The sequence below is a fragment of the Oryzias latipes genome, chromosome 1 (assembly GCF_002234675.1).
Source record: "Oryzias latipes chromosome 1, ASM223467v1".
In the NCBI taxonomy this organism is placed as follows: domain Eukaryota; kingdom Metazoa; phylum Chordata; class Actinopteri; order Beloniformes; family Adrianichthyidae; genus Oryzias; species Oryzias latipes.
In genome coordinates, this window is record NC_019859.2 from 34987478 (window position 1) to 35013813 (window position 26336).

The 26336-nt window shown below is 46.4% G+C and overlaps 1 protein-coding gene across 1 annotated transcript; it reads left to right on the forward strand.

Annotated features, from left to right (window-relative positions):
- Positions 1-10029: 10029 nt before the first annotated feature.
- lrpap1 (LDL receptor related protein associated protein 1) lies at positions 10030-25870 on the forward strand. Its single transcript, XM_023960998.1, has 8 exons — positions 10030-10290; positions 12089-12233; positions 15694-15824; positions 18136-18256; positions 19957-20112; positions 20416-20498; positions 24413-24589; positions 25271-25870. Exons 1-8 carry the CDS (start codon positions 10045-10047, stop codon positions 25337-25339), a joined length of 1128 nt encoding a protein of 375 aa, XP_023816766.1. The 5' UTR covers positions 10030-10044; the 3' UTR covers positions 25340-25870.
- The last annotated feature ends 466 nt before the right edge of the window (positions 25871-26336 follow it).

Genomic DNA, 26336 nt, shown 5'->3' on the forward strand with positions numbered 1-26336 from the left:
AAATGTGGTGGGATGAATGCAGGCTCACTGAAACAACCTTTAACGTGACACACGTTGCTTCTCGCTGTTTCCCGACAATCTATTTGCCGTGAACTCGTATCAGGGTTCCTTCTTGGCCGTCGTCTCCGCCCCAGCAGGACCAAAGTAGCAGTAAAAAGTGTTGAACCTGACGTGGATACAGACGTTCAAAATGGTTCAAAACGAAGCGGTCTAAATGTTGGTGAGAGGAAGAGGCTGAAGGATCAACCGTGCTGACACAATCCTTGTAACTGCTTTGTGTCTCCGGCGCTCAAATCCCGCTCAGGTTGGAACTAAACACCCGCGCCACTTTACACATAAACAACACAACGTTCTACCCATCCAACACATTTTTCCTACTGATTTTTCTGCACTGAGGGGCACAAATTGCCTTTTTTGGTTCAGAAAATCTGACTAAAAACACGGAATGCATTTAGTATCAGATCAAACAGAAACAGCCTTCTTCACTGACTGATTATCAAAAATCTGGCAGAAGATGAACTTAATGGCTGCTTACTGACATTTTTATACGGAAATACACTTTGGTCATAAACGCTTATCTTTTGTTTTAAAGTAGAATAATTGGTGAGTGGGAGGTAGAGGGAGTAAATTTCATTTTTTTTTTCCTACCTGCAAAGATGAAGTCTTTAAATATTTATGCAGTTTGGAGAAGACATTCAGCATTTAAACGCTGCACAATGCCGACCACTTGTTCATTTTTGTGGCGTGCCGTCTGCTTCTCTGCAGAAAGAGCAAAGAAATCATTTGGTCAAAGGCTGAAAAATGAGGCGGTAGTTTGAGTCAAGCTGGACTTTGTGCTACCGTGGTGTCTATTCCTGTCTTACCCTGTACCTATTAGCACAAAGGATAAGATCATCAGAGTGGCTGTACTGCAATCACTTGGCCTAATGACTGTGTTAGTTCATGGTCAGTGATTGAATATGCTCTTTATTCCGTTAAGGCTTTCCCAGCACCTACAGGACATGATTAAATACCTTCTAGCTCCCCGTCTTTCTTTGTATTTTGCCTCTAGAGCAGCCCCCCCCTCCCCATCTCTTTTGTCTTAATGGATGCCGTAGGGGCTCAAAGCGATGCCATCATCACCTGTGTTTATGTAACAGTGGTGGCGCCGCCGGATGCTCGCTGAGGCACAGCTTTGCTCCGGTCTGGCATCTCTGTCGCCGGCATGACGTCTGTCAACAGACACATCAGGTTTCTGCATTTGATTGCAGCCAAACCCAGCATCCCGCATGCAGCTCGATGTCTGCTGCTTTCAAGCCCCCGGTGGTGCAATAAGACGCCTAGCGATTTTTCTGCAAATGCAGTTTGAACATTTTACCTTCAGTCAGACCACAGAAAAGGTCAGCTCGGTCCACGAACAGCCGAATCCAACAGACCTGTTAGGAAGCAGCCGGCAGACGACACGACCCATTACCCAAAGCAAAACGCCTTAAAGAGCATCTGGGCTCATTGACATGTTTCTGTGGATGGAGGACAAATACTGTATAATGAACATGAAGCTCAAAATTGCATTCAAAGCATTGGGATTCAGGAGCAGACGGGGAAAAAACTAGCTAGAAAGGGAAAATCAGATTTCAACAAAACACAGGGAACGCTTTGAAAATAGCTCAAAAAATGATCCGAGTGAATCTCCTGATTATTGGGATGAAACTAAAGAGGTATTTTTTTAATGATATTCTTTGTGACAAAGATACCAACAAATAAAGTAAAGTTTGAAGTATTTCAGTCCAAACCTACTGAACAATTCACTTTTGTGCTTTAGGTCTGAACAAGAATGAGTGAATATGGAGTTTGTTAAAGTTCTCAAATTTAACACTTGTTCCCGCTACTTAATAACAAAAAAAAGTAATAAATTACTTTTGTAACTAGATACTTCTGAACCCTACGGCTGCTGGGGAGGGTTTTTGGGTTGTCGGGGCTCGTCAAGTATGGAAGCGATCCTGTAGCATAATTAAAAATAAAAGTCAAAACCAGAAATGCTTTTTCATTTTCAAAATGAATCTGCATTTGTTTACTCAAAATTAAAATGAAAAAGCACTCCTTCAAAATGCTTTTTCATTTTCTTCCTCAACACTGCTCATTCTGTCACTTAATTACAATGATAATGAAAATGGTATTTGACATTTCATTTTCAAAAGGTTCTCTGGTAAATGTGTAGCAGAATTCATTCAGAAATGTCTCTGGAAATGCGAAGTGGAATCGAATCATGAGACACAATTTGTAGGGTGGATGTTAAAATGAAAATGCAATCCTCTATTTGCATTTTCGTTTTAATTATGACACACAATAAGCGGTTTTAAAGTATAAAATGAAAAAGCATTTTGAAGTATTGATTTTTAATTTTAATTTTGAGTAATTTGATGCAGTTACATTTTGAAAATGAAAAAGCATTTCTGGTTTTGACTTTTATTTTTAATTATGCTAAAGGAACGCTTCCATAGTCAACAGTCATAGGGAGGAGCAACTGCATCAGTGGTGGAGCTGGGACATTTCATGTGGTGCTATGATTAATCCATAAGAAGTTTGCTAAATCTTTGTCAATAATATTACAAAATTGACTTTAAAAATGAGGGATTGAGTGCCCCCCCCCCCCCCCCCTCCCCACTTGACTCCGCCCCTGAGCCACATCTTAAGGTGAGTGAAGGTGTGGCTTGCACAGTGGTGGAGCGTGCATCACACACCCGGGCCTTCGGTAATGCTGCGTCTGAATCCCTCAGCCCCACATGAACCGTTTTACGCTGCAGAAACCAGCTTTGCATTGCAGATTGAAAATTCCTGTGGCCACAATAAATGCCTCTAAATGAACTGAATAAACAGTAAACAAAAATGTTGTTATGATGTGTAGTAAGGATTTAACAGTGTAATTGACAAATTGTGTTTTTTGACATTTCTAGAATTTTGATCAAGTTTTGCACGTATGTGTGACGGAAACACAGCTATTGTATGCTCCCAACGTTTAAGTTTTTTCTACTTTTTTAAGTCTTTAAAGCTTAAATATCTGCTGTACGGTGGGTAAATGAGCTCTTTTGACTCCTGACTTCTCCCTGATGTGCTGCAGCGCATTCTGGGTTTACTATAGCAGCTGCACACGTACCAGAGCCTCATGTCTTTTGAGTCTGCTTCTGTATTCTCATTAGGGTTAAGAAGGCACAACAGCAGACTTTTCTAATTCCCAGCGTGCCACACTGACTGAGGTCGCCGGTTCATTTTCTGTATAAAGTCACTGCTCATTATGGAGCTGATCTGAAAAATGGGGAGAAACTCAGCTTCATATTTCCTCACAGCAACAGAATTTCAACATATATAAATAACTCTTGACGTCTGCTCAGCAATTAAAACAATGCTGACAAAAACAGAAACTAGTTTTATCCAGATCCCTTCTAACTCTGAATCCTGTTTAGTGGACTAAAGGCTGAAAATCTACAAAGGATGAGGACTTAGAAAATGAGTCTTTAAATGAATTATAATGTATGGATTTTATGAAGATTTAGATTATCTTGAGTGATGTGAAAGCCCTCTAACCGGTGTAGGTACCAAAACTGTTCGGCCTGCAATAACCGTTCGGGGGCCTGACACTGCTGATGACGTCACACTACGGTAACCCCACCTGGACGTAGCGTGGCGATCTGCTCGGGCTCTACATCTTTTCATTTCACGTTTCCTTTTGTAACCTAAAGTTCTTTCCCCTCATAAGTTGTGTCTGACATTATTCTTTGTAGAGTTTATAGAGACATTTTTCCACAACCCACTTTGTAAAAAGATCTGTAGCTGTTAGAATAACCCGGACTATTAGCTTTGTGTTTGCAGGCAGGGGGAGGGTGCTTTGTTACGGGCTGCGGTCCCAAGCCTCCTCTAGACCACAGTCCGCCCCGCTGTTCTACGTGAGCGAGCTGCCGGACTGCCGGAGAACCGGAACTCCCAGGAGATTTGTGTCTCATAGCAGAGGAGTGGCTTTGGAACGATGTGGGCGCTAGAGTCCTGAGAAACCGTGCAAACAATCGTGACTTTGTTTTTCCAGTCGGGTCCAGACAAAATAAAGGCTGATGTTATTCCAAGGCTAATGCTGTTGATGGCACGTATTAACCTAATCCTAACCCTTCTTCCTGGTCTGTTCTGCCAACATTAAAGCACTGACCACACAGATTTAAAAAAATATAAGCAAACAGGCACTTAATACTAATCCTAACAATAATAAAAGCACATTTAGATCATCTCCTTCTATGCCACAGCTTTGTTTGTTTACAACGGAACTCGGAGTTTCTTCTTCTGCGGCTGTACAGTAACTTGTCTGGACCAATCACTACCTTACACGTCATCGGACCAACGTACAGCCACTCAAATAGTGTGATGTCGTCATTAGTGTCAGGCCCCTGAACACTTTGGTTCCTACACCGATACGAGTGACGGCAAACATGAAACCCCAAAGTTTCCTCTTGCATGAGATTAAGAGATGCACCTTTAAGATACTCCTTCAGAAGGTTCCAGTTCCATGTTTGTAGTGTTTTTGTCATCACTGGAAGGGATTGACCTCACAAATGAAATGTGAAAGGCTAAAAAACTAAACGAGAGCCACAAACAGCGGCGCGTCACATCAGCTGCAGCGACTGATCCTGTTCTCACATCCAGACTTTTCTGGGTTTTTACAGACCTCAAGCCACAGAAATAAATGTCAAACTCGGCTCAGGGACTCCTCTGTAAAAACCATCACAGCACAGGTGAGCCACGTTACTTCCAGGAGCTGAGACGTCCAAATGAAAGTTCACTGGTTTCCAGACAACTGCTCTGTTGACCTTTCATGCTGCCACTGTCCTCCTGGGCAGACAGACACATTCATTAAGCATGGCCTCTCTGGTGACAGGTTGTTGCTCATTAAAGCCAAAAGCTGTTTTACAGGGATGCAGCACACCAGCAGAGGCAGAGATGCATGAGCGCAGAACGCCAGTCAAAGCCCAACAAGTGCGAAGAAGAGTTCTGCTCAAGGGGCAGAAAAATGGCCAGATTACAGAATATTAGTTTGGCTATTCAAACAAGTTAGACAGGCTATGAAAGGTTCATTTCAGAACAAGTGTCGGACATTCAGTGAGCCACTTGTAATTGTCTGGATTTGACCTTAGTGCCTGAAACTCCTGAATCCTTCAGTGAGCAGGGAAGCTCTCAACCTGAACTTTTCTTGCTTTTACTGCAAAAAGAAGTCGCCCAAAAAGAGAAAAAGAGCAAAACTCTTTAGGAAGGTTCCTAGAAAGCAGTAAAACAATCTACCCATGCAGCAACGTTGATGACATTGATATGTTATTAATCAAAAACACAATTGAGTTCATTGTTGAACCACTAACCGTTGTGGTTCCGTGGGCGTGCCTCCGCAGTGACTACTCCTCACCTGCTCCTCATCATCTCGTCACCTGCAGCTCATTACAGAGAGTACTTATTCCGAGAAGGAGCCGTCAGCAAACGCCAGATTATTGTGCCTCACAAGTGAAAATCTGCCAGCCCGTGTATTTGCCTCCCTGTCTGTCAGCAAACTCCGCCAGTCTGCTCACCTGCCTGCCGTTTCTCCACCCCTCCATTCATCCCCTCTGCCACATAATATTAAAACCCAGTGCGCCACTCCATTTTTTTGTCCGCGCTTGGATTCTGCAAAGCTCCTCTGGTTTCACAACAGTAACTCATGTTTAATGTCTTTCAAAGAGGCCATTTTTCCAAATAACATGAAAATAGCAAAAATTATTACAATTTTTAAAAATGGAGATCACCATTTATTTACAAATTACAGACCAATTTCACTATTATCTCAATTTTCCAAGATATTAGAAAGCTTTTTGTTACAAGACTGAATAATTTTATTTTTAAGTTTAATTTGTTGCATAAGGATCAATATGGTTTTAGGGCGGACAGATCTACTTCAATGGCGATAATCCAGGTGGTTGATCATATTTCTTCCTTGATAGAGAAGAAGAAATTTACTGTAGGCGTTTTTGTTGCTCTTCAAAAAGCGTTTGATACAGTAAACAACACATGTTACTTAGTAGGTCAGAGAAATATGGTTTTCAGAGGAATAGCAGCTTCCTGGTTGGAAAGTTATCTTATCAACAGATGTCAGTATGTTTATTTCAATAACAAAAAATCTGAAATGTGTCCTGTCACATGTGGAGTACCTCAGGGGTCCTTACTAGGTCCTATATTATTTATTTTATACATAAACGACCTTTGTAAAGTATAGGATTTGTTGAATTGTGTTTAATATGCTGACGACACCACTTTGTATTTATCAGGAGATAATCTGGACCAACTTCTTGCAGATAAAACAAAAGAATTATCCATAATTAAACAATGGTTTGATACAAACAAACTGTCCTTAAATATAAATAAAACCAAGTACATCATATTTGGCTATAGAAAACTGCAAAACATTTGTGAGCAAAACGTGTCTTTTATAATCCATGTGACAAATAAGTAACTCATAAGTGTCTCTAGCGTTCGTCGATGTGCGCAGACGTCCGTCGAGGGTTTCGGCCGACAGGTCTTTGTGTGAATTCAGTTTTGACCTGTTCAGCATTTTTGGTCGGTTGAGAATTTTGCAGTTTATGCGTATTTCCCTTGGTTTACATGCAATAATGTCGTAAATCTTGTGCAGTTGTGTGTGATTTTTGCAATTTGTGGCTTTCCATGACTGTTCCACATACGTCTAACGGATTTTCACGCATGTACCACCGATGTACAACTTTTATTATCACAACTACGGCTCAGATATCACATTTAAATGACGTAACTGATGCATGAATCACTAATGAATTGCATATAAACAGGACAATGACGCACGGTTCATGTTCTACGTTGTTTACGTGTTCTTTGCGTGGTTTATTCGTACTTCTGCCGTGGTTCATTCGTGATACATCTGTGAAAATTTTACGTAAAGACCCACGACTTTTATCACTTTTTCTACGTAGATTCACGTATGACCAATTTTCCTCTGTGCTAAATGCTCTAAATGTAAGTAGGGGCTGTGGGACACGGCCTTTAGATAGATTTACCACAAATATAAAACCTATAAAAATGTTTTTGTTTTTTTTACTAGTTTTAAATAAATTGATGTATTTTTTGAGTTTTTATGTTCCCAATTGTAGTTCTCTTTTATTATAGTAACTAGAAACAAAATGTGAACAAAAATGAGATCCATCTTAATCAATCCTCATATTATCTAAAACCAGCACTTATTCTTGAACATAACATATTTCTCTCTTGACAATGAATGCCAGTGTAGCTTGTCAACCTTTATTGAACTTAAAAATTAAAGTCTTTTAAGTCTTAAATTAAGTCTTTATTTGTATTGTGAAAAGTATTGAACAAAAGGATTTGGACTCCTTTTAAAGCTAATTTCCTTATCTATAGATCTTCGCTCTTAATGAGACAAAAAAAATCACCACTGTTCTGATTTTGAGAAAGAAGCTCAGAAAGTGTAGACTGGACTCCTGCTTGACGCTGATCGCGCTCCTGCAACAACATATGTGAAGGTCGTATAACGGTTTTCCTGAGGCTTCTCCACTCAAGTGTGCATTTAAAGAACCTCTGCGCTCAGGTTAAAGCCACTCAGAGAGATTATGTGATTTGTTCTGGTCTTTTGCTGGGTGCCTTGAGTGAACTGCTGCATGATCCTCAATTATTCATCCTCCTTTTCTTTTGCACACATGCTCTTCAGACTAACCTCAATTGAGCTCTATTATATTTTTTATTATTAAAGTTTTAGACGTATTTAATTCAGACAGAGGGGAATCATGTCTGTAATCAGTCCTATCTAAGCCCACCGAGCCCTCTTTTCTGTTATTTTATTCATTTACCCTTCTGTGACGTTAAGACACAAATGTTTTAAAAATGGCTTTTGTACCCACCAACCTAACGAGTAAGAAGAAATAATCAAATGACTCTACGTTTCAGTCTGTCTCCCACTAAAGCTAATTATCTCGGCCGTCATGAATACACAATGAACAGTATCAATCACTGGTGTTTGGATTGCTTGATCCTCCTCCCAGGATTTATCTCGAGTTTTTCTGCTTTCATTTCTCCTGATGGAAGGAAGCCTTTTATGGAAGCGTCAAAGATGAAAAATATAAAGATGTGATGAAAGCACAGGGATACAAATGAGGCTTCATCTGAACCGTGTGGGACATTTGTGTATTTGTTGAATGCAGTTTAGAAAAGAGGTCAAAGGAAGCTGAGGTTAGAGCTACATAAAAAAGAGGCATAGAAGAAGACCAAAGAGGAAGTTCATGGATGTAATGGAGGACATGAGGGTGAGTTCTGTTAGCGAGGAGGAGTCGGAGAATAGAGACGGGGGGGGGGGGGGGGGGGGGGAATGCTACGGTCACATGTTGGCGTGATCGTGAATGGAGACGGCGGCAGCCAGCAAGGTGGGGGTGATGCCGTTATGAGATCGGGCGACTGCTGGGCAGCCACAGGGCGGCGGCATCTGGATTGCCGGCCGACAGCAGCTCCGATTGGACGATGCGTAAAGGTCTCCGGCCGTTCTATAGCCTGGGAATATATAAAACGTGGGCCATTCAGTACCACAGGTCAATCCCAATTCTGATTTGGAGTAAACTGTCTACTGATGTCAATTTACAAATGTACACAATTATAGACAATTTGCCCCCCAAGAAAGCACAGTGTTCTGTCGTCTACATATTCTTCCCCGCGTCAACCGTAGTTCATCAATCCGCAGGCCTCTGAGTCGCTGTGGTGCTATCAACATCATGATGAGTTTTGTGCAGCATCAGTGCCGTCCGCCCATTTGGACCCACTGTGGCCTGAATTGCCAGATTGACGTCAACAGCCCTCGTCCGTCCAGGGCCCGTGCTGCTACCGTGCGATTTCTAACAATTGGATGGTGGCAGTGGGACGGCAGCACGGGGGAAGAGGGGTGGCAGTCTGAAATCCAATCATCACATGATTTTGGTAACCTTAGAGACCAAATCAATAATCGCCCTGCTGCCTTCCTGCCACCCGCCTGCCGCTGGACTGCCACCACACGACCTCCAAATGTCCCCGGGCGGCCACTGACCGATGTCACAAAATAGTCCACTCACTGTTCAATCGTAACCTTTATCAAAAAATGCGACTGCAGCCACAAACTCATCTGCTGGATGTGCTGAAATACTTGCATCTAAAGGTCACCGTGCACGGTGGCATTTTTGGATAAGTGACCCTAGTCTAAGTGGAGCAGCTGAAAGGCAAAGAAATAGGATTTTGAATCTTTAAATATGATATTTTTCCATTAAAAAGGAGAAATTGTCAAATTAATTTACCTTTCAGGTTACGTCTTATATACCATAGAACTAGACTACTGAATTTTATAAATGGCGTATACTTGTATAGCGCTTTGAAGGCCCAAACAATGGTGCCAACCTGTAACCACCAGGAGCAATGTGGGGTTCAGTGCCTTGCTCAAGGAACTGAACCTGCGATCCTCTGATCACAGGCCGACCTTCCACCTGCGCACCACGGCCGCCCCACAAATTCTATGAATATTTTCGCCATCTTTTTGAGGTTGGATGGATTTTTTTTTGCACAGCTGAAAGCGTGTAAACGGTGCAGCCCGAGCTGTGAAGGTTCAGCCGTTCAGGATGGATTTATAGCAACAACTACAAAAAGAAAAAAACTTGTAAAAAGTGTCAGTGTCTGGATTTAGTTTTTTTTTTAGTTGCATGTTTCACCAGGTGATAACTCTGAAGGATGGTTTTCGTGACATTACAGAATTTTGTCAAAAATATATATTTTTATTTAAGGGGGATTTAAAGCTGCAGATGTAAACAGCATCCAGCGCCGTCAACACGTGGAGACTTTCCATTCGCTGAGCTTTGGAAGCTTCGTTGCTAGGTAACACTGTGGCAATGCATTCTGGGGGTTGTAGGTAATTGTTTTACAAAGGGATTACCCCTGTCATGCACACAGCCAGCTTTTAACTACATTTCCCAAGGTGCAACGGTTCCAGAAGAGCCCGCCCCTTTCGGTCACATGACGTGCTGGCTCCGGGCCGCAGTCGCTGACAGCTCGTTGCTTCGCCGCTGGAAGACGAGACTCCGTTTCTGCTTCACCATGAAGCTGCAGTGGTTCGCCGCGGTTCTGTGTCTCGGGGCGCGTGCCATGGCGGGAAAGTATTCCCGGGAGGTGAACGAGCCCAGGCCGGGCGGTGCGGATGATGAGCAGACGGTGGAGTTCAGGATAGCGAAGCTGAACCAGGTGTGGGAGAAGGCGAAGCGGGTACGTACGTTCACCACGCACGAGCTGCATAGCGGTTTCGGTACCGGGGGTCCAGCAGACCGGAAAACCGTTTTTACCCGGTGTGAAACAGATCTCCCGTTATTCGTTTGACCTCAAATCACTTTGTGACGTGACGTCACGCCATCCATCCCTGATCTTCAGAACCTGTTGGAACCCTTACGGGGTCACGGGGTTGCTGGAGCCTATCCCAGCTGCTGTTGGGCTGCAGGGCCTCACACTTACACACTTAAGGTCAATTTGGAGACACCAACTCACTTCTGAGGCGTGTTTTTGGACTGTGGGAGGAGACCACAGAAAACCCATGAGGACAGTCCACACAGAAAGGACCCAATCAGGATTTGAACCAGCGCCGTCTCGCTGCCGGGCCGTGCAGCCCATGATGTCACACCAAGATGCAAAAAATGTGTTAGAGGTGGGGTCCCCTATCAAAGGTGTACTAAATCCTTGGTCTATGCAAAAACTGAGACAGTTTACTTGAAGATTACTTTTTATATATTGTAACTATTTAAATGTAAATGTTGTGAACCTAAAACGTTCCAATTTAGTCTGTTATTCAGTTGGTACACATCCTGCTCCACTACTCAAATAGGTAAAGTTCAAGTCTACTACTTTTAGCTAAGTGACTTGAGTCACAACTAACGTCTCACACGCAGACTTGAAACTTTACTTTTGAGACTTGACCTCACAGACTCTGAATTTGACTTGTAACTTGTCCTTAAAGGCTTGGAACTTGACTTAAGAGTCAACCGTACAGACTAGAGACTTGAGATATGAGACTCAACCGCAAAGTCTTGGGACAGGACCTCTAAAATTTGAGACTCAACACTAAAGATCTGAGACTGGACCATAAAGATTTGAGACTTGACCTCAAAGACTAGACTTGACTTGAGACTTTTATCTAAAGACTTGGAACTCATCCTCAAAAGCTTGAGACCTGACTTAAAGCTCAAACGTACTGACTAGAGACTTGAGGTATGAGACTCTATCACAGAGTCTTTAGACAGGACCTTAAAGTTTTGAGACTCAACCCTAAACATTTGAGACTTGACCTCAAAGACTCTAGACTTGACTTGAGACTTGTCCTTAAAGACTTGGAACTCATCCTGAAAGACTTAGAACTTGACTTAAGACTATAAAATCAACCATAAAATCTTGGGACAGGACCTCAAAGATTTGAGACCTGACCTCAAAGTTTGGGGACTTAACGTGACACTCGACCTCAAAGAAGTCCTGTTTTTTGTCTCCACAAACTGGTTACAGTAGTTTCATGAAAACCTGTGACCATTAAATATTCATATGAACTCAATGTGGCTGCAAGAAGGCCACTGGTTCAAGTCCCGGCTGGGGGACCTGAACCAGAACACAGACGGGGGACCTTTCTGTGTGGAGTTAGCATGTTCTCCCCGTGCATGCGTGGGTTTCTCCGGGTACTTTGGCTTCCTCCCACCGTCCAAAAACATGCTTCATAGGTTCATTGGTCACCAAGTGAGGATGTTGGTGTGCGTGGGTGTGTGATGCCCCCTGGCTTCCCCCTCGTGACCCGGAGAGGGATAAATTTGGTTTAGAAGACGAATGAATGAATGAATGAACTCAATGCTTCATCGATGACACTTGACTTGAGTGACGAATGCTACTTGAAAAAGTCAGACTTTCCTCCAGAAACCTTTAAAAAGTTGGCATCTCGATGCAAACCCTTTTCCTGAGTCGTGTTTGATGCAGAGCAAAGGTTTTTCCCGAACACGGGAACAGACGGTTTGGTGTCTGCTCCCCCCCGCAGATGCAGATGCCGCCGGTCCGGCAGGCCGAGCTGCACAGCGACCTGAAGATCCAGGAGAAGGACGAGCTTCAGTGGAAGAAGCTGAAGGTGGAAGGGCTGGATGAAAGCGGGGAGAAGGAGGCTCAGCTCAGGCGCAACTTCCACGGTGAGCCGGCGCCAGGCCCTCTGCAGTCGGGACGACTTTCAGACGGGCTCCTGGCTTTCTCTGACCTCCACAGCCTGTAGAAGTTATTTTTGCTTTTCAAAATGTCACAAAAAGATCAACTTAAAATCGGTTCCTTCCATAAATCCTTGTCCAGCAGTTGTTTATTTTGTATCAGCTGTCTTCATTGTTAGCAAAGAGAGAGACCCCGGTATCTCAGCTTTCAAAAGAAGAGATTATTTGAATCACATCTTTGCCTTGGATGTTCTTATTGAGGTTAACGTCAAGGTCAGAAAAACTTCTAGTTGGCATTTTTTCTGTTGTGATATCCAAACACAAGTCCAAGGAGAACCACTGTGACTTGCTGTTCATGTGGATTTGTTTAGAAAGTCCTACAAAGGATGCTGGAAAAGTTCTAATGCATCCATCTTCTTACCCTGCTATAACCGGAGTCTCGGCTACTGTTGGGTGAAGGCGGAGGACGTCCTGGACAGGACAGGGACAGCTTAGAGTAACCAATGATGCGTGTTTTTGGACTGTGGGAGGAAGGCGGAGCGCCCAAAGAAAACCCACACATGCACGGGGAGCTTTAATGCTAACAAGATCATTAGAAAGTCAATTCAAACCAAAAATCTCTTTATTCAGAGTTTCAGAGTGTAAAACAGGAGACTGCTCCTTTGATCACGGTTCTGTTTCGGCAGACGAACTTACATTTCTGGTGATTACATATCTGTGTGTGAACTGAGGTGGTCCTAGTCCAGACTCCTGTGGAACACCATCGGTCGCTGCATTTTCACGGACAAAAGTTAGCGGAATGAACGCCAGATCAGAATAAAAATGCGTCATGTGAACACGCCGTTCAGAACTCAGACTCGTTCGGATAGAATTTCCTTCCGATGGAGATGGTAGATTATGCCGATCGTTGATCCGATCGTGGTGCATAGAAACAGTTTATTCTGGTGAACGAAGTTTTTCTGGACCCGTGTAAACGGTTCAACGCTAATCCGATTTCTGATCCGATCCAAGACATTTTGCACATAGACCTGCAGAGACTGGAGTGTTTCTTAACTGAGACGTCATCTTTGTGGAGTTTATACATTTTTGTGTTGGTTTGACGTCAATTTTCTGTTTCTTGTTTTGTTTAAAGACCCGTTTTTGTTACGATTTTTTTGTTTTTTGTTTAAGACGTCTCAACGATGTTGTTGTTAGTGATACTTCAGAGTTGTGCTTAAATATTTTCACTCTGGTTGTTAAGCGTTTTGTCGAACGTGGTGCAGGATGCTGGTCCAGGCTTATTTTTTTTACAGCAGTGATGAGGTTCCAGAAAATATGCTGCGTGGGGCCTTCAGATTGTTTTAAAGACCAATGAAAATGCTGCTTTTGGTGCTTTTAACACCTTCTTGTAGCATTTTTCTCCCGATGGAGGACATGTGTGAGAGAATTTCGATCTCCAGTGAAAGCGCTCCCAGTGTTCCTTTGATTAGGATTATGCGGTTTTCAACAATGGAGCAGAGGATGATGGGAGTGGGACCCGGTTCTGTGAACGTCTCATAAAAGTCCAGTTCTCCAGCGGTGGAGTGTAAAAGTGAGAGACGCACATCTCTGTCGGCCTCTTTGACGGTTGTCACAGCATGGAGTTGGTTTAAATCGCCTCAAGAGCCCTCAGGGTGGGAATGGGACACAAAGAGCAGCACCAATCGTTTCACAAAGTGCCCTCCGAGCAAAGAAGGAAAACTTTGGACCCGATCATGCCAGCAGAGTCTCGTAAATGTTTCCTGACGTCTGCTGTTTTTTCCCCTCTCACGTGCAACTTCACCGTCTTTGGCTTCTCAAAGTCCACTTAGGTTTTCTTCAGGTGTTCAGGATGAAATAAAGTCCATAAGGGGAGGAATGATCGTGAACTTCCAGCTCCTTCAGTGGTACTTTGACCCCTTCAGGGGGTCGGTGGAGGAACATCACCCCCCTGAAGGGGTCAAACTACCGTCACCCTCCTCATGGGGTGGTTCTTGATGTTCAGCACTTTTTCCCTCTGGTAGTAACTTTAATGAGGGCGGCATAAATGGGGTCAACTGTCGGGTCACGGCGGTGCTGCTGACGCGGCGCTGAGTCATCTGCTCCCATAACTGGAGCAGAATGAGAAGTTTGGTTTCTTCAGAGTTCGCTGCAGTTCATCTTCAGTCATTCATCTTCTAATCCGTTGGTTCCCTCTCGGGGTCACGGGGCTGCCGGAGCCTAAACCCGGCCACTCGTGGGCGAAGGCAGGGGGCATCCTGGACGTCTGGACACTCACCCATACTCACATCTAGGGACTATTTAGAGCGGGGGTCCCCAAACGTTTTCCAGCGAGGGCCACATGACGTTTCCATTCTCTGATCGGGGGCCAGGGTCAGTTTGAAACAGAAAAGTGTGACGATCGCAGGGGTGTCTAAATGTAAACATTTATCGTTTCCCAGAAAGCCACACATAACCAAATATATTAATGACCCGATCTGATATCTGTTCTTTACATTAAAAGTCAGGAAATGTCTAGTATCACCGTCTGCTGAGCTCACAGCCCACTTTTTAGCTTTGAGAGTTTGTCTGCTCGCATTTGCTCCGTCATATTTGTCTTTGTGATGATGGGTGGGGGTCGCATTCCAGTTCCATGACTGGGACAAAGTGAGGTTCTGTAGAAGCCTTTTTAGGTTGGCCCCCGTTTCAATCCAAATAAGCTTCATTGACGTGAAGAAACAATTCCAGGGATTCCGTTGGGCCGGCCCACTTCACCCCAGTTTTCCAGGCTTCCATTAGTCTCCATCACATGGACGGCTAAATAAAATAAAATAAAATAATAATGCAAAAAAATAAATTACAAGGGTCTCTCTCTGGTATCGTTGAGGGGGCCGGGTCAAATGGGGGCCGCAGTCTGGGGACCCCCTGATTTAGAGTAACCAATGAACCTATGAAGCATGTCTTTGGGTGGTGGGAGGAAGCCGAACAGACAAATTCCTCAAACAAACTCCACGCAGAAAAGTCCCCCATTGGTGTTCTGGTTCAGGTCCCCCAGTTGGGATTTGGATTGGGGGGACCTTGTTGCTGTGAGAAAATGGCGCTAACCACTGTGCCACCGTGCAGCCGGTAAACCACATTGACTTTATTCAAATGTTCACGACGAGTGGATGAGTCCGCCGGGTTTGCTTGAACCAACGGCACCTCATCTCCTGCTGAACCGCAGTCCGTTGGCGTTCGTGGGCGGCGCCGCTCGCTGCTGCCGCTCGCTGCTGCCGCTCGCTGCTGCCGCTCGCTGCTGCCGCTCTTTCCAGCGCGGCCGCTTTCAGGTGAACTGACGAGCGTCTCCCCGTTGTCTGGTTTAAGTGATGAACGTGTGCGTTGTTTTCTGTGCTTGTCCTCCATTGCTTCGAGCTGAGAGGCTCGTTCTTTCACAGCAGCGTTTGTTTGAAAGTGTCACGTCGGTGTCGTGCAGTGATCCTCGCCAAGTACGGCATGGATGGGAAGAGGGACACGCGGCCGCTGGAGAGCAACTCTCTGAAGGACCACGAGCCCAAAGACGGAGACACTTTTGAGGATCCGCGCCTGGACAAACTCTGGAACAAGGTTTGTGTGGACCAGGAGGGAGGAGCAGCACTAGCAGGGTTGGAGTTTGGGTGATACTGAGGATGGAAAGGGGTTCTGGTCCAATCAGATCAAGGATTGAGACGGTGGCGGTCTCTGTTTCACAGCCTTTATGCAAAGTTGACGTTTTATCTGCAGCTTGTATAAAGATGAAGAAGGAACAGCTTTCAGTTTTTTCCAGCTGTGACTTTTGTTCCTTGAATTCCTAGAACTTTTGAAGACATTATAAGACTACATGGATTATAAATCCTGTCACCTGTTCAGGTTGGTGGTGTAGTGGTATGACATGCAGGCTGTGATGCACAAGGTTTTCTGATCAAAACTAAGCGCAGGCATTTTTCACCAACATATTTTTTGTTATTTTGCTGTTTTAACTTTGATCATTTATTTCTTTACTTTTTTGGCCAATCATTACCCCTTAAGTTTCACTTTTTCATTCAGCAATATATCACTCAACCCGGCATTTTTCTTCTGGAAATGCAGCTCCTTCTAGTTTATGATTTAAAATGGATCATTTCTGTCCCCAAAGAGTTTCTGCTGCTAGATCCACGCCACAGAATCTCATTTCTGCTCAACATGCAAGAACCTCAACAATCAAACAGCTGACCGAGAAGCAGCAGGCTAGTAGCAGTTACCCGCACTTAAAAAAGTGCGGGTGTTACCACCGTATGGAACCCCTGCGCCCTATTCTAGTCACCCATAAGGTACCGTTCGGTGCAGCTAAACGGGTCCATTTCAAATGCTCAGAATACCAGAAATGTAGCCAGTGATGGCTAGCTGGTGCTTTAAGCTCTTGGTGTCTCATTTGTACGAAATTAGTTTGGTTTTTCTTGTCAAACAAACTGCAACCTCCTAAAAGTACATCTGTCTTCCCTGCTGTAAATTTTCACTCCTGCAGAACAGGTGCGATGCAATCTTTTCAGGTTTTCCACTAACAAGTATAACAATAATCCGTTTTATTTAACAGGGCCCTCAAGGATGCTGAACACAAGTTATAAACACAGTGAAAAGCCAGAAACCGATTTGAGAAAAAGGAAGTGGTGGTTTTTTTTACGCCTGTGGGAGGAATTTGAGGCAGAACTTGGATTTAATTGGGAGGCGGTGCAGCTGCTGGAGTATCGGCGTGATGCGGTGGCAGAGGGGGGGGGGGGGGTTGGTGGCGATCCCAGCTGCTGGGGAAGTTTGTGAGAGAGGCCGAAGAGGAGGGAGGTACAGTAGTCCAGACGACTGGTGATGATGAGGCTTTGAACCAGGAGGGAGGCAGTCTGGGGGGGTGAGGAGTGTTTCTGAGGCGAGCCTGTGTGATGCTATTGATGTGGGCGTGGAAAGAGAGGGAGCTGTCCAGGTTGACACAGGGGGGGGGTGGAGGTGACTGACGAGTGGTTGATGGACTTTGAAGATGCCGGTGATGAGACCCACAGACTTATTCCCGTTAAGTTGGAGAGAATTGGAAGGAAACCAGGATTTAAGTTCAGACCATGAACTGTGTCTGAGAACTGGACTGAGTCACGCGCACGCACGCACACGCACACACTCACACACACGCGCACGCACGCACACGCACACACTCACACACACACACACACACACCCCGGCGTTCTAAACAGTAAGTGGGTCCACGAAGCCAAAATCCCAAAGTCATTCGATTGGTCAAAATCATTCCTCGGAAATCTTTTTAACATGTTCTTGATAATCCTCATTTTTTAGGAAATTCTTTCTGTAGTTTGAGTGATTTAAGTGAATTGGCCAATCGGATGCTCTAACACGGTCAACGTTTGACAGATTCTCCCGATACCGCGTTCAAGCGGTAGGGGTGCGATCTCGCAGCAAGCTCACTGCTGATTGGTGAGAGTGGTTTGCCATAAAACCATTGACTAAGATTAATCACTGCTTACTGAGGATTTGACTGTGGGAAATGGGTCCTGATTTCAAAATAAAAGTTTCTGCTGTCCTTTCATTAAAAAAAAAAAAGAAAACATTTTACATATAAGGTGACGTGCCTGTTAACGCATGTTAACACAGCTGATAATAGCGACATCTAGTTTAATTTTCATTCGTGACACAAATCGTGCATTTTACAAGGATTTGGTGAGGAAGAAGAGGGCCTGGGGCCTGACTGCCAAAGACATGAACTATTTGACATGGGGGTGGCAGAACAAACCACTCCTCCAGGATCTAGGGGTAGTGGGGGCGGAACCAGAAAAAAACACCTTCAACACAGATTCAAACTTCTCAGGAATCTGAACAAACCCACCTAATAGTCCTTTTTTGCTGGGGGGGGGGTCTCCACCAGGCCAGGAACTCTGCAAAATTTTCTGACGAGGAGCTGGCGAACCTGAGGAGAGAGTTCCAGCACCACAGGGAGAAGATCCAGGAGTACAACCTCCTGATGGACACGGTCAGCAGGACTGAGGGTGAGTCGCTGGTGGGGGCCGGCTTCCTGCCCTCACGCTTCACCTTTTAAAGTTGATGCTAACCGTAAAGGTCCGGCTGTGATTGGACAGGACAGGTTGAGCTGCATCCTTCATTAAGTTTTCATTGGTTCTGATTCTCAGATTGAATGGACACAGGACACTGGTTTAATGCTGCAAATGAACGCATCGTTTAAATCCCTTCATGAGTCGCATCACTTCCTGTTGCACAGATTGTCTGACTCAGTTTTGTTCGGGGGAAAGAAAAAGCTGTTCCTGGAAACACATCAGTTGTTTGGTAATAAAAACAAAAAGAACAGATTTTAGGGCCAAGCTTTGAAGCTAAAGGATTCTCCAGAATTCATAATCGACGGTTTTAGGTTTTTCTGAGAAAAGCTTAGGCCTAAAACTGTCCCTCCCTCCTGAAGGACAGTTTCTCTCTGTACTTTTGTTTCTTTCTACTTATTTTCTCAGTTTGGTTTCAACTAAGCACTCGTGCCAATTTTTCCTGAAGTCCGCTAGATGTTTTTGTTTATCAGTCAAAAAAAGGGAAAACAGACTTTAAGAAGATGGTTTGATTACATGGTGTATACAAAATTTTAAAAGAGAGGAAAAACTATGGCTATGACAGACTGGCAACCTGTCCAGGGTGTCCCCTGCCTTTGCCCATAAGTGCCTGGGATAGGCTCCAGCAGCCCCGTGACCCCGAAAGGGTCAAACAGAAGACGACGAATGAATGAAAAACTATAAAAATCGCCTCAGAAACGCAGGTTTTTGCTCTATTTTACAAGTGAGTTCCAGTAATCAATGAACAAAACCATTTTTTCCACAAACTTATAAAAAAAGACAAAGTAAATGTGTATGATGGTGTGCCAAAATATCGATATGGTGATATATCGCGATATTTATTCCCGTGATTGATTCTCAATGCGTCTTCATCAAGTATCGACCTTTTATTTATGTTTGAAGACCCCGTAAAACGTTATATTAATCACGGGCGAACGAAGAAAAATACACATTCAAACAAAGATGGCGGAGGAGAAAAACATGGAGAATAGTGAGAGCAGCAAGTTTTTTTTTGTATTTTTTTCCCCCCTTTTTCCTTTATTTACTTTTTTTTTTTTCGCAGTTTTTTTTTTTTATTGAACAATTGCAACATACAAGACAAGAAAATACAAATACATGACATTCTCCAGAGCGAGGAAGTGAGCGTCAATGGTGTCGGTGGTCAGGCAATGCCCCCCCCCCACCCCACCCACTCCTCTGTCAGGTTCAGTCACATTGATCTGAGAGCCGAGCTGACAGCCCCCTCAGGTCTTCAGGGATGGGGGGGGTCTGCCGGTCTCAGACGGCTGGTGCCTGACGTTCTCCTCCAACAGTCCAGGAGCATTTTTCCGCCCGTCTGATACCTTTTGAGCGGTCAGAAGACGGTATGTTGCCTTGAGGGTGGGGTCCGGTCACCTTTACAACCCCCCCCCCCAGTCTCTCCCTCTGTTGTCTTTGTCTCTTGTTCTAAATGTCAGCTGACATTCGGCCGTCAGCGGCCTTTGTTTGGGTTCTCCTCGCCACGGCTCAGGTGTGAAGCAGACAGGAAGTGCTCAGCCGCTCCAAGTCCTTCAGGTTGCATCATGCAGGAAGTTCCAGCTGCTGTGGAATGCTCACTTTGTGTCCTCATGTCACTTTGTGTCCTCATACCTCTGCAGAAACGCACAAGAACGTGATCGCCCCCCTGGAGGGCGACGCCAAGGAGCACGTGCTGCAGCAGAAGCACACGGAGCTGAAGCAGAAGATGAGGGACCTGAACCACGGCTTCGAGCGTCTCCGCGAAATCAGCCACAAGGGCTTCAGCGAAGACAGCGGTGAGAGACGCACGCCTCCTAATGGCTGCAGCTTCGTCCTCGTAACCGTAGTAACGCTCTGTGAGCTGCATTCCCTCCCCACACGCTGCAGCTCTTCTACAGATGTTAGTTTTGTGCGTTTGTCTTGGTCTAAATCCGCTGGATGTTGTGGTCGGAGGAGCAGAACTGATCACCTCATCAGCACAAACCTTTCCCGCGTCCTCCCCTGTGCTGAACGGGGACTCGCTAGGGACGCGTCTGTCCTCCAGCCTGTCTGTCTGCATCGTCTCCTCACCCCTCTGTCTGTGTCTCGCTGCCTCATAGAGTTTCGGGAGCCTCGTGTGATTGAACTGTGGGAGGCCGCCAAGAGAGCCAACCTGAGCAGAGACGAGCTGGACTCTCTGAAGGTACTGATGCTTTCTGCCATTCCTATACCATTGTTGTTTGGTTCCTCCGTTCTGATTGGCTGCAGGGTGACCATTAAAAAATGATAATATTCAACCTAAAAAAGTAGTTCCAGTCTCAAAGCCTGAATGTTCTGTAACATTGAACTGAACAGCCTAAAGTTGAAACATAGTTTGTTTGGGAGGTCATGATCTAAACAAAAGGATGATATTCTGGTATCCAGTTAATCACAGTGACTTGGAACATAAATATGAAATCAATTATTAGTACTGTCTTATAGTAATATCTTATTGTTTTTACTGTTTTATATAGTTCTTCCCAAGAAGTAAACTATTTAAAGGAAAATCTTTTTTTTTTTTTTTTTTTTTAAAGCTTTTATAAGATTATTATACCCCACACGGTCCTGGTCCGCACACGGTCCGGGTCTACCCCGGCTTGGTCCACACACGGTCCTGGTCCACACACGGTCCAGGTCTACCCCCGGCTTGGTCCACACACGGTCCGGGTCCACACACGGTCCAGATCCACACACGGTCCAGGTCTACCCCGGCTTGGTCCACACACGGTCCTGGTCCACACGCGGTCCAGGTCTACCCCCGGCTTGGTCCACACACGGTCCGGGTCCACACACGGTCCAGATCCACACACGGTCCAGGTCTACCCCCGGCTTGGTCCACACACGGTCCAGATCCACACACGGTCCAGGTCTACCCCCGGCTTGGTCCACACAGGGTCCGGGTCCACACACGGTCCTGGTCCACACACGGTCCAGGTCTACCCCCGGCTTGGTCCACACACGGTCCGGGTCCACACACGGTCCAGATCCACACACGGTCCAGGTCTACCCCCGGCTTGGTCCACACAGGGTCCGCACACGGTCCTGGTCCGCATACGGTCCAGATCCACACACGGTCCTGGTCCGCATACGGTCCAGATCCACACACGGTCCTGGTCCACACACGGTCCAGATCCACACACGGTCCAGGTCTACCCCCGGCTTGGTCCACACACGGTCCTGGTCCACACACGGTCCAGATCCACACACGGTCCAGGTCTACCCCCGGCTTGGTCCACACACGGTCCTGGTCCGCATACGGTCCTGGTCCGCATACGGTCCTGGTCCACACACGGTCCTGGTCCGCACACAGTGCTGGTCCACACACGGTCCAGGTCCGCACACGGTGCTGGTCCACACACCCTCCAGGTTAGGGTTGGGCGATGTCCCCTAACTTGGCCGTTGACGATGTTTGCTGTCAACCATCGGGATGGACGATGACATCGTCGGGGGGGGGGGGGTATTTTTACATTTTTCGTTCTTATATAACTGCTATTCGTTATTTTGCTTTTTTCATTTTATTTCCCAACTAATGACTTATCCGCGATGATCCAGTATAAACTGAGGGAAGTGACTTTAACAGAAAAAGTAACAAGCAAGATAGAAAAGAAGTAGTCGCTCCCGCACTTAATAAGTGAAGTGGACCGGCGGAGCGCGGACTTAAAGCTTTGTGTTTGATGGGAGGGGGGTACATGAGCGGTATGTGTGGGAGATTTAAGACTGCGATCCGTCCCGCAGCTCTAGGGGTACAAGCAACCGAACTCAGAACCGGGTCTAAACGTGTGTCTGAGCACAGCTCGGATCGTCAGCACACACAGCGGTTTGAGCTTCAAAGCAGAAATGTCGCTCAGTCCTTAGAAAACATTCAAACAATCACGCGGATTTGTGTTTCCAGTCGTGTCCCGACTAAATAAAGGCTGATGTTATTCTTACACGTTTACGTGCAGCGCCACCCAAAGCTAATGTTGTTAGCCCGTGTTAGCATACTGCTAATCCTGGCTCCGTACAGAAAAAGCACTGACCACACGGATTAAAATTCAAATGATGAGCGAACAGGTGTTTGATAATAACCGTAACATTATTAAAAGCACGTTTAGAAGATCATCTCGTTTTTTACCGAGCTGACATGTCAATATATATAGCCGCTCGGTGCTGTTATCGTTTTGTATTGAATTGTTACATCCAATAAAGTTTGGAAAAAAAGCCGCTCGGCGGAAGTTGTATCCCCTTCCGGTTTTCAAACTGCGCATGTGCGAATGATTTATTCCGACCGAAATTGTGACCTTAGTGAACGTTTTTATATTCTGAAAACATTTTTCTGGGCCCATCTACACGGTTGGATTCCAATCCGACCATTGATCCCATCAAGATATTTTGTACATGTAACCGTGGCTTATGGTGTCGACGCGCAACGTGGCGGGGGCGTGGCATCACGATGGTGGTCTCTCCATCGGGATGTCAGTCACCCATCACGATGGACGATGATATCGTCCATCGGCACAACCCTAGTCCAGGTCCGCACACGATCCTGGTCCGCACACGGTCCTGGTCCGCACACGGTGCTGGTCCGCACACGATCCAGGTCCGCACACGATCCTGGTCCACACACGGTCCTGGTCCGCACACGGTGCTGGTCCGCACACGATCCTGGTCCACACACGGTCCTGGTCCACACACGGTCCAGATCCACACACAGTCCAGGTCTACACACGGTCCAGATCCACACACAGTCCAGGTCTACACACGGTCCAGATCCACACACAGTCCAGGTCTACACACGATCCTGGTCCACACACGGTCCAGATCCACACACAGTCCAGGTCTACACACGGTCCAGATCCACACACAGTCCAGGTCTACACACGGTCCTGGTCCACACACGGTCCTGGTCCACACACGGTCCTGGTCCACACACGGTCCTGGTCCACACACGGTCCTGGTCCGCACACGGTGCTGGTCCGCACACGGTCCTGGTCCACACACGGTCCAGATCCACACACAGTCCAGGTCTACACACGGTCCTGGTCCGCATACGGTCCAGATCCACACACGGTCCAGGTCTACCCCCGGCTTGGTCCACACACGGTCCAGGTCTACCCCCGGCTTGGTCCACACACGGTCCAGGTCCACACATGGTCCTGGTCCGCATACGGTCCAGATCCACACACAGTCCAGGTCTACACACGGTCCTGGTCCACACACGGTCCTGGTCCACACACGGTCCTGGTCCACACACAGTCCAGGTCTACACACGGTCCTGGTCCACACACGGTCCAGGTCCACACACGGTCCTGGTCCACACACGGTCCAGATCCACACATGGTCCTGGTCCACACACGGTCCAGATCCACACACAGTCCAGGTCTACACACGGTCCTGGTCCACACACGGTCCTGGTCCACACACGGTCCAGATCCACACACAGTCCAGGTCTACACACGGTCCTGGTCCGCATACGGTCCAGATCCACACACGGTCCAGGTCTACCCCCGGCTTGGTCCACACACGGTCCAGGTCTACCCCCGGCTTGGTCCACACACGGTCCAGGTCCACACATGGTCCTGGTCCGCATACGGTCCAGATCCACACACAGTCCAGGTCTACACACGGTCCTGGTCCACACACGGTCCTGGTCCACACACGGTCCTGGTCCACACACGGTCCAGATCCACACACAGTCCAGGTCTACACACGGTCCTGGTCCACACACGGTCCAGGTCCACACATGGTCCTGGTCCACACACGGTCCAGATCCACACACAGTCCAGGTGTACACACGGTCCTGGTCCACACACGGTCCTGGTCCACACACGGTCCAGATCCACACACAGTCCAGGTCTACACACGGTCCTGGTCCGCATACGGTCCAGATCCACACACGGTCCAGGTCTACCCCCGGCTTGGTCCACACACGGTCCAGGTCCACACATGGTCCTGGTCCACACGCGGTCTATTCTTTTCTTCTACTAACTTTTCTGTTCAGCATAACTTGAGCCAAAGCTGCTAAACAGAAGTTAGTCGGTGTCTCATCTGCTCTGCCGATAAGCGAAGGATGAACCGCAGCCGTCTGTTTGCTTCCAGGAGGAGCTGCACCACTTTGAGACGAAGGTGGAGAAGCACAGCCACTACAAGGAGCAGCTGGAGCTGTCGCACCAGAAGCTGCAACACGTGGAGGCTTTAGGGGACAGAGAGCACCTCAGGAGAACCCAGGAGAAGTACAACACGCTCTCCGAGAAGACGCGGGAGATGGGCTACAAGGTGAGAAGGCGTCCATTCCTACAGGAATCAGTGCTGCAGACGCAGCCGTCCATGCAGAGACGCACTGTGAGAAGGCAGACGGGGGTTCAAATTAACATCTGACAGAAACTCCATGAGCACACATCAAACATTAGATTGGAGACAGAGTTATTTATAAAGCATAAATGCTACAATACTCCAGTAATCCGTGTTTTTAGAAGATGAATGAAGGCGTCACTCACTGTTGAAGAGGAACCAGCATGAAGCCGTTGACGCCTGAACAGCGCCGCCGCTCGTCATTTCAAGTTATGGACGTTTTTCTGTTCCGTCAGATTCTGTATGTTTTAAAACTTTGAAATATCATTCAGAATTGTTTAACTTTTGAATTTTCTTTCTGAATTTTTCTTTAAACTTTACATTTTATTCTGACTTATTTTTATCCAGCCAATTAAATCATGACACCGCCGTGACGTTAGCTGTTTGAAAATGCAAATGTTTAAAAAATTCAGAATGAAATTTCAAATGATTAAAAAACATTCAGAATCTGATGGAACAGAAAAACTTCCAAACGGACGTGAGCCCTTGGTTCAGTCTATCACGTTCCAGTCGCCCCCTGCTGGACATTACAGGAAACGCATCTTTCTGGCTTGGTTTTCCTCACGGCGGCTGCAGAGTCACGCGTGTCTCCTGGTTTGATTTCAGATGAAGAAGCACATGCAGGACCTGTCCAACAAGATCTCTCGTCAGGGTCTGCAGCACAACGAGCTCTGATGGGCTCACCGGTTCTGGAGCAGAGCCCAGTGGGTACGACCGTCACGTTCAAAGAAAATGATGGTAAAATAATCCGGTTTTTATGGACGATTTTCTACTTTTGTAGTGAGCGTAGGCATCCGCAAATAATCTGTACTGGAAATCTTGTAAATCCTTGTTTCAGGTTTGGTGATTTTGTCGTTTTGTATTTTTGTTTGAAGCATTTTAGTTTGATTTTTGCACAAACCAGCAGTTTAGTTTGGACACAGATGGAGGGCTGCTGCGCCCCCCCCCCCCCCCCCCCCTGTTGAAACGGCGCCGTGGTTCTTCCCGGGCGGTCCGCCGATCATTGTGAAAATAATTGTGAGATCAGGGAAGGCCGGCGGCTTTGCCCAACCGATCCCCTGAGGCTTTATTTTCCTGATGAATGTGACTTTGATACGGAGGAAATTGAAACCTTTATTGTTCAGAAACATTAACAAAACGACGACACACGCTATAAAACGTGTCACTGTCTGGTCTGAATAAAAACATTTCTTATTTACAGCCCGACTTTCCCCTGACTGGTCTTTTCTTCATCCGTCGTCCTCAGACGGTTCGTGAGGATCTGAAAACTGAAATCAAATGTTCAGTTGTTGCATCGATTACTGATGACTGACAGCTCCTGACTGACGTGTCCCACTCTGGGGGGGGGGGGGGTAAATGTAATTTTCACCTGAGATCAACGCTAAGCTGCTCATTTCTGCTTTGCTGCCCTAAAAGGGGGAAGCGTGAAGACCCCCCCCCGCCCCGCCCCATCACTCCCAATGCTGGTCGTTCAGGGGGGGGATTATCTTTCCCCCGTTAATGGACCTGCTGCCAGGACCACCGGGGGAGGGGGGGGGGGGGTCAGAGTCTGTTTGGTGGCCCCCGCTCCAGCCTGTCTTCCCTGCTCTGGATGTGCTCCGCCCCCACTCTCCACGCCATCGGGTGGGGGGACCAGATGGAACCGGCCTCTATTGGAGGAAAGAAACCATGT

Excerpts from the sequence above, each read along its gene's own strand:
- lrpap1 (XM_023960998.1), top strand. The coding sequence starts at position 10,045 with ATGACGTGCTGGCTCCGGGCCGCAGTCGCTGACAGCTCGTTGCTTCGC. Across the intron at positions 20,113-20,415 it reads GGGCTTCAGCGAAGACAGCG|AGTTTCGGGAGCCTCGTGTG; the intron begins GTGAGAGACGCA and ends GCTGCCTCATAG. Across the intron at positions 20,499-24,412 it reads ACGAGCTGGACTCTCTGAAG|GAGGAGCTGCACCACTTTGA; the intron begins GTACTGATGCTT and ends GTTTGCTTCCAG.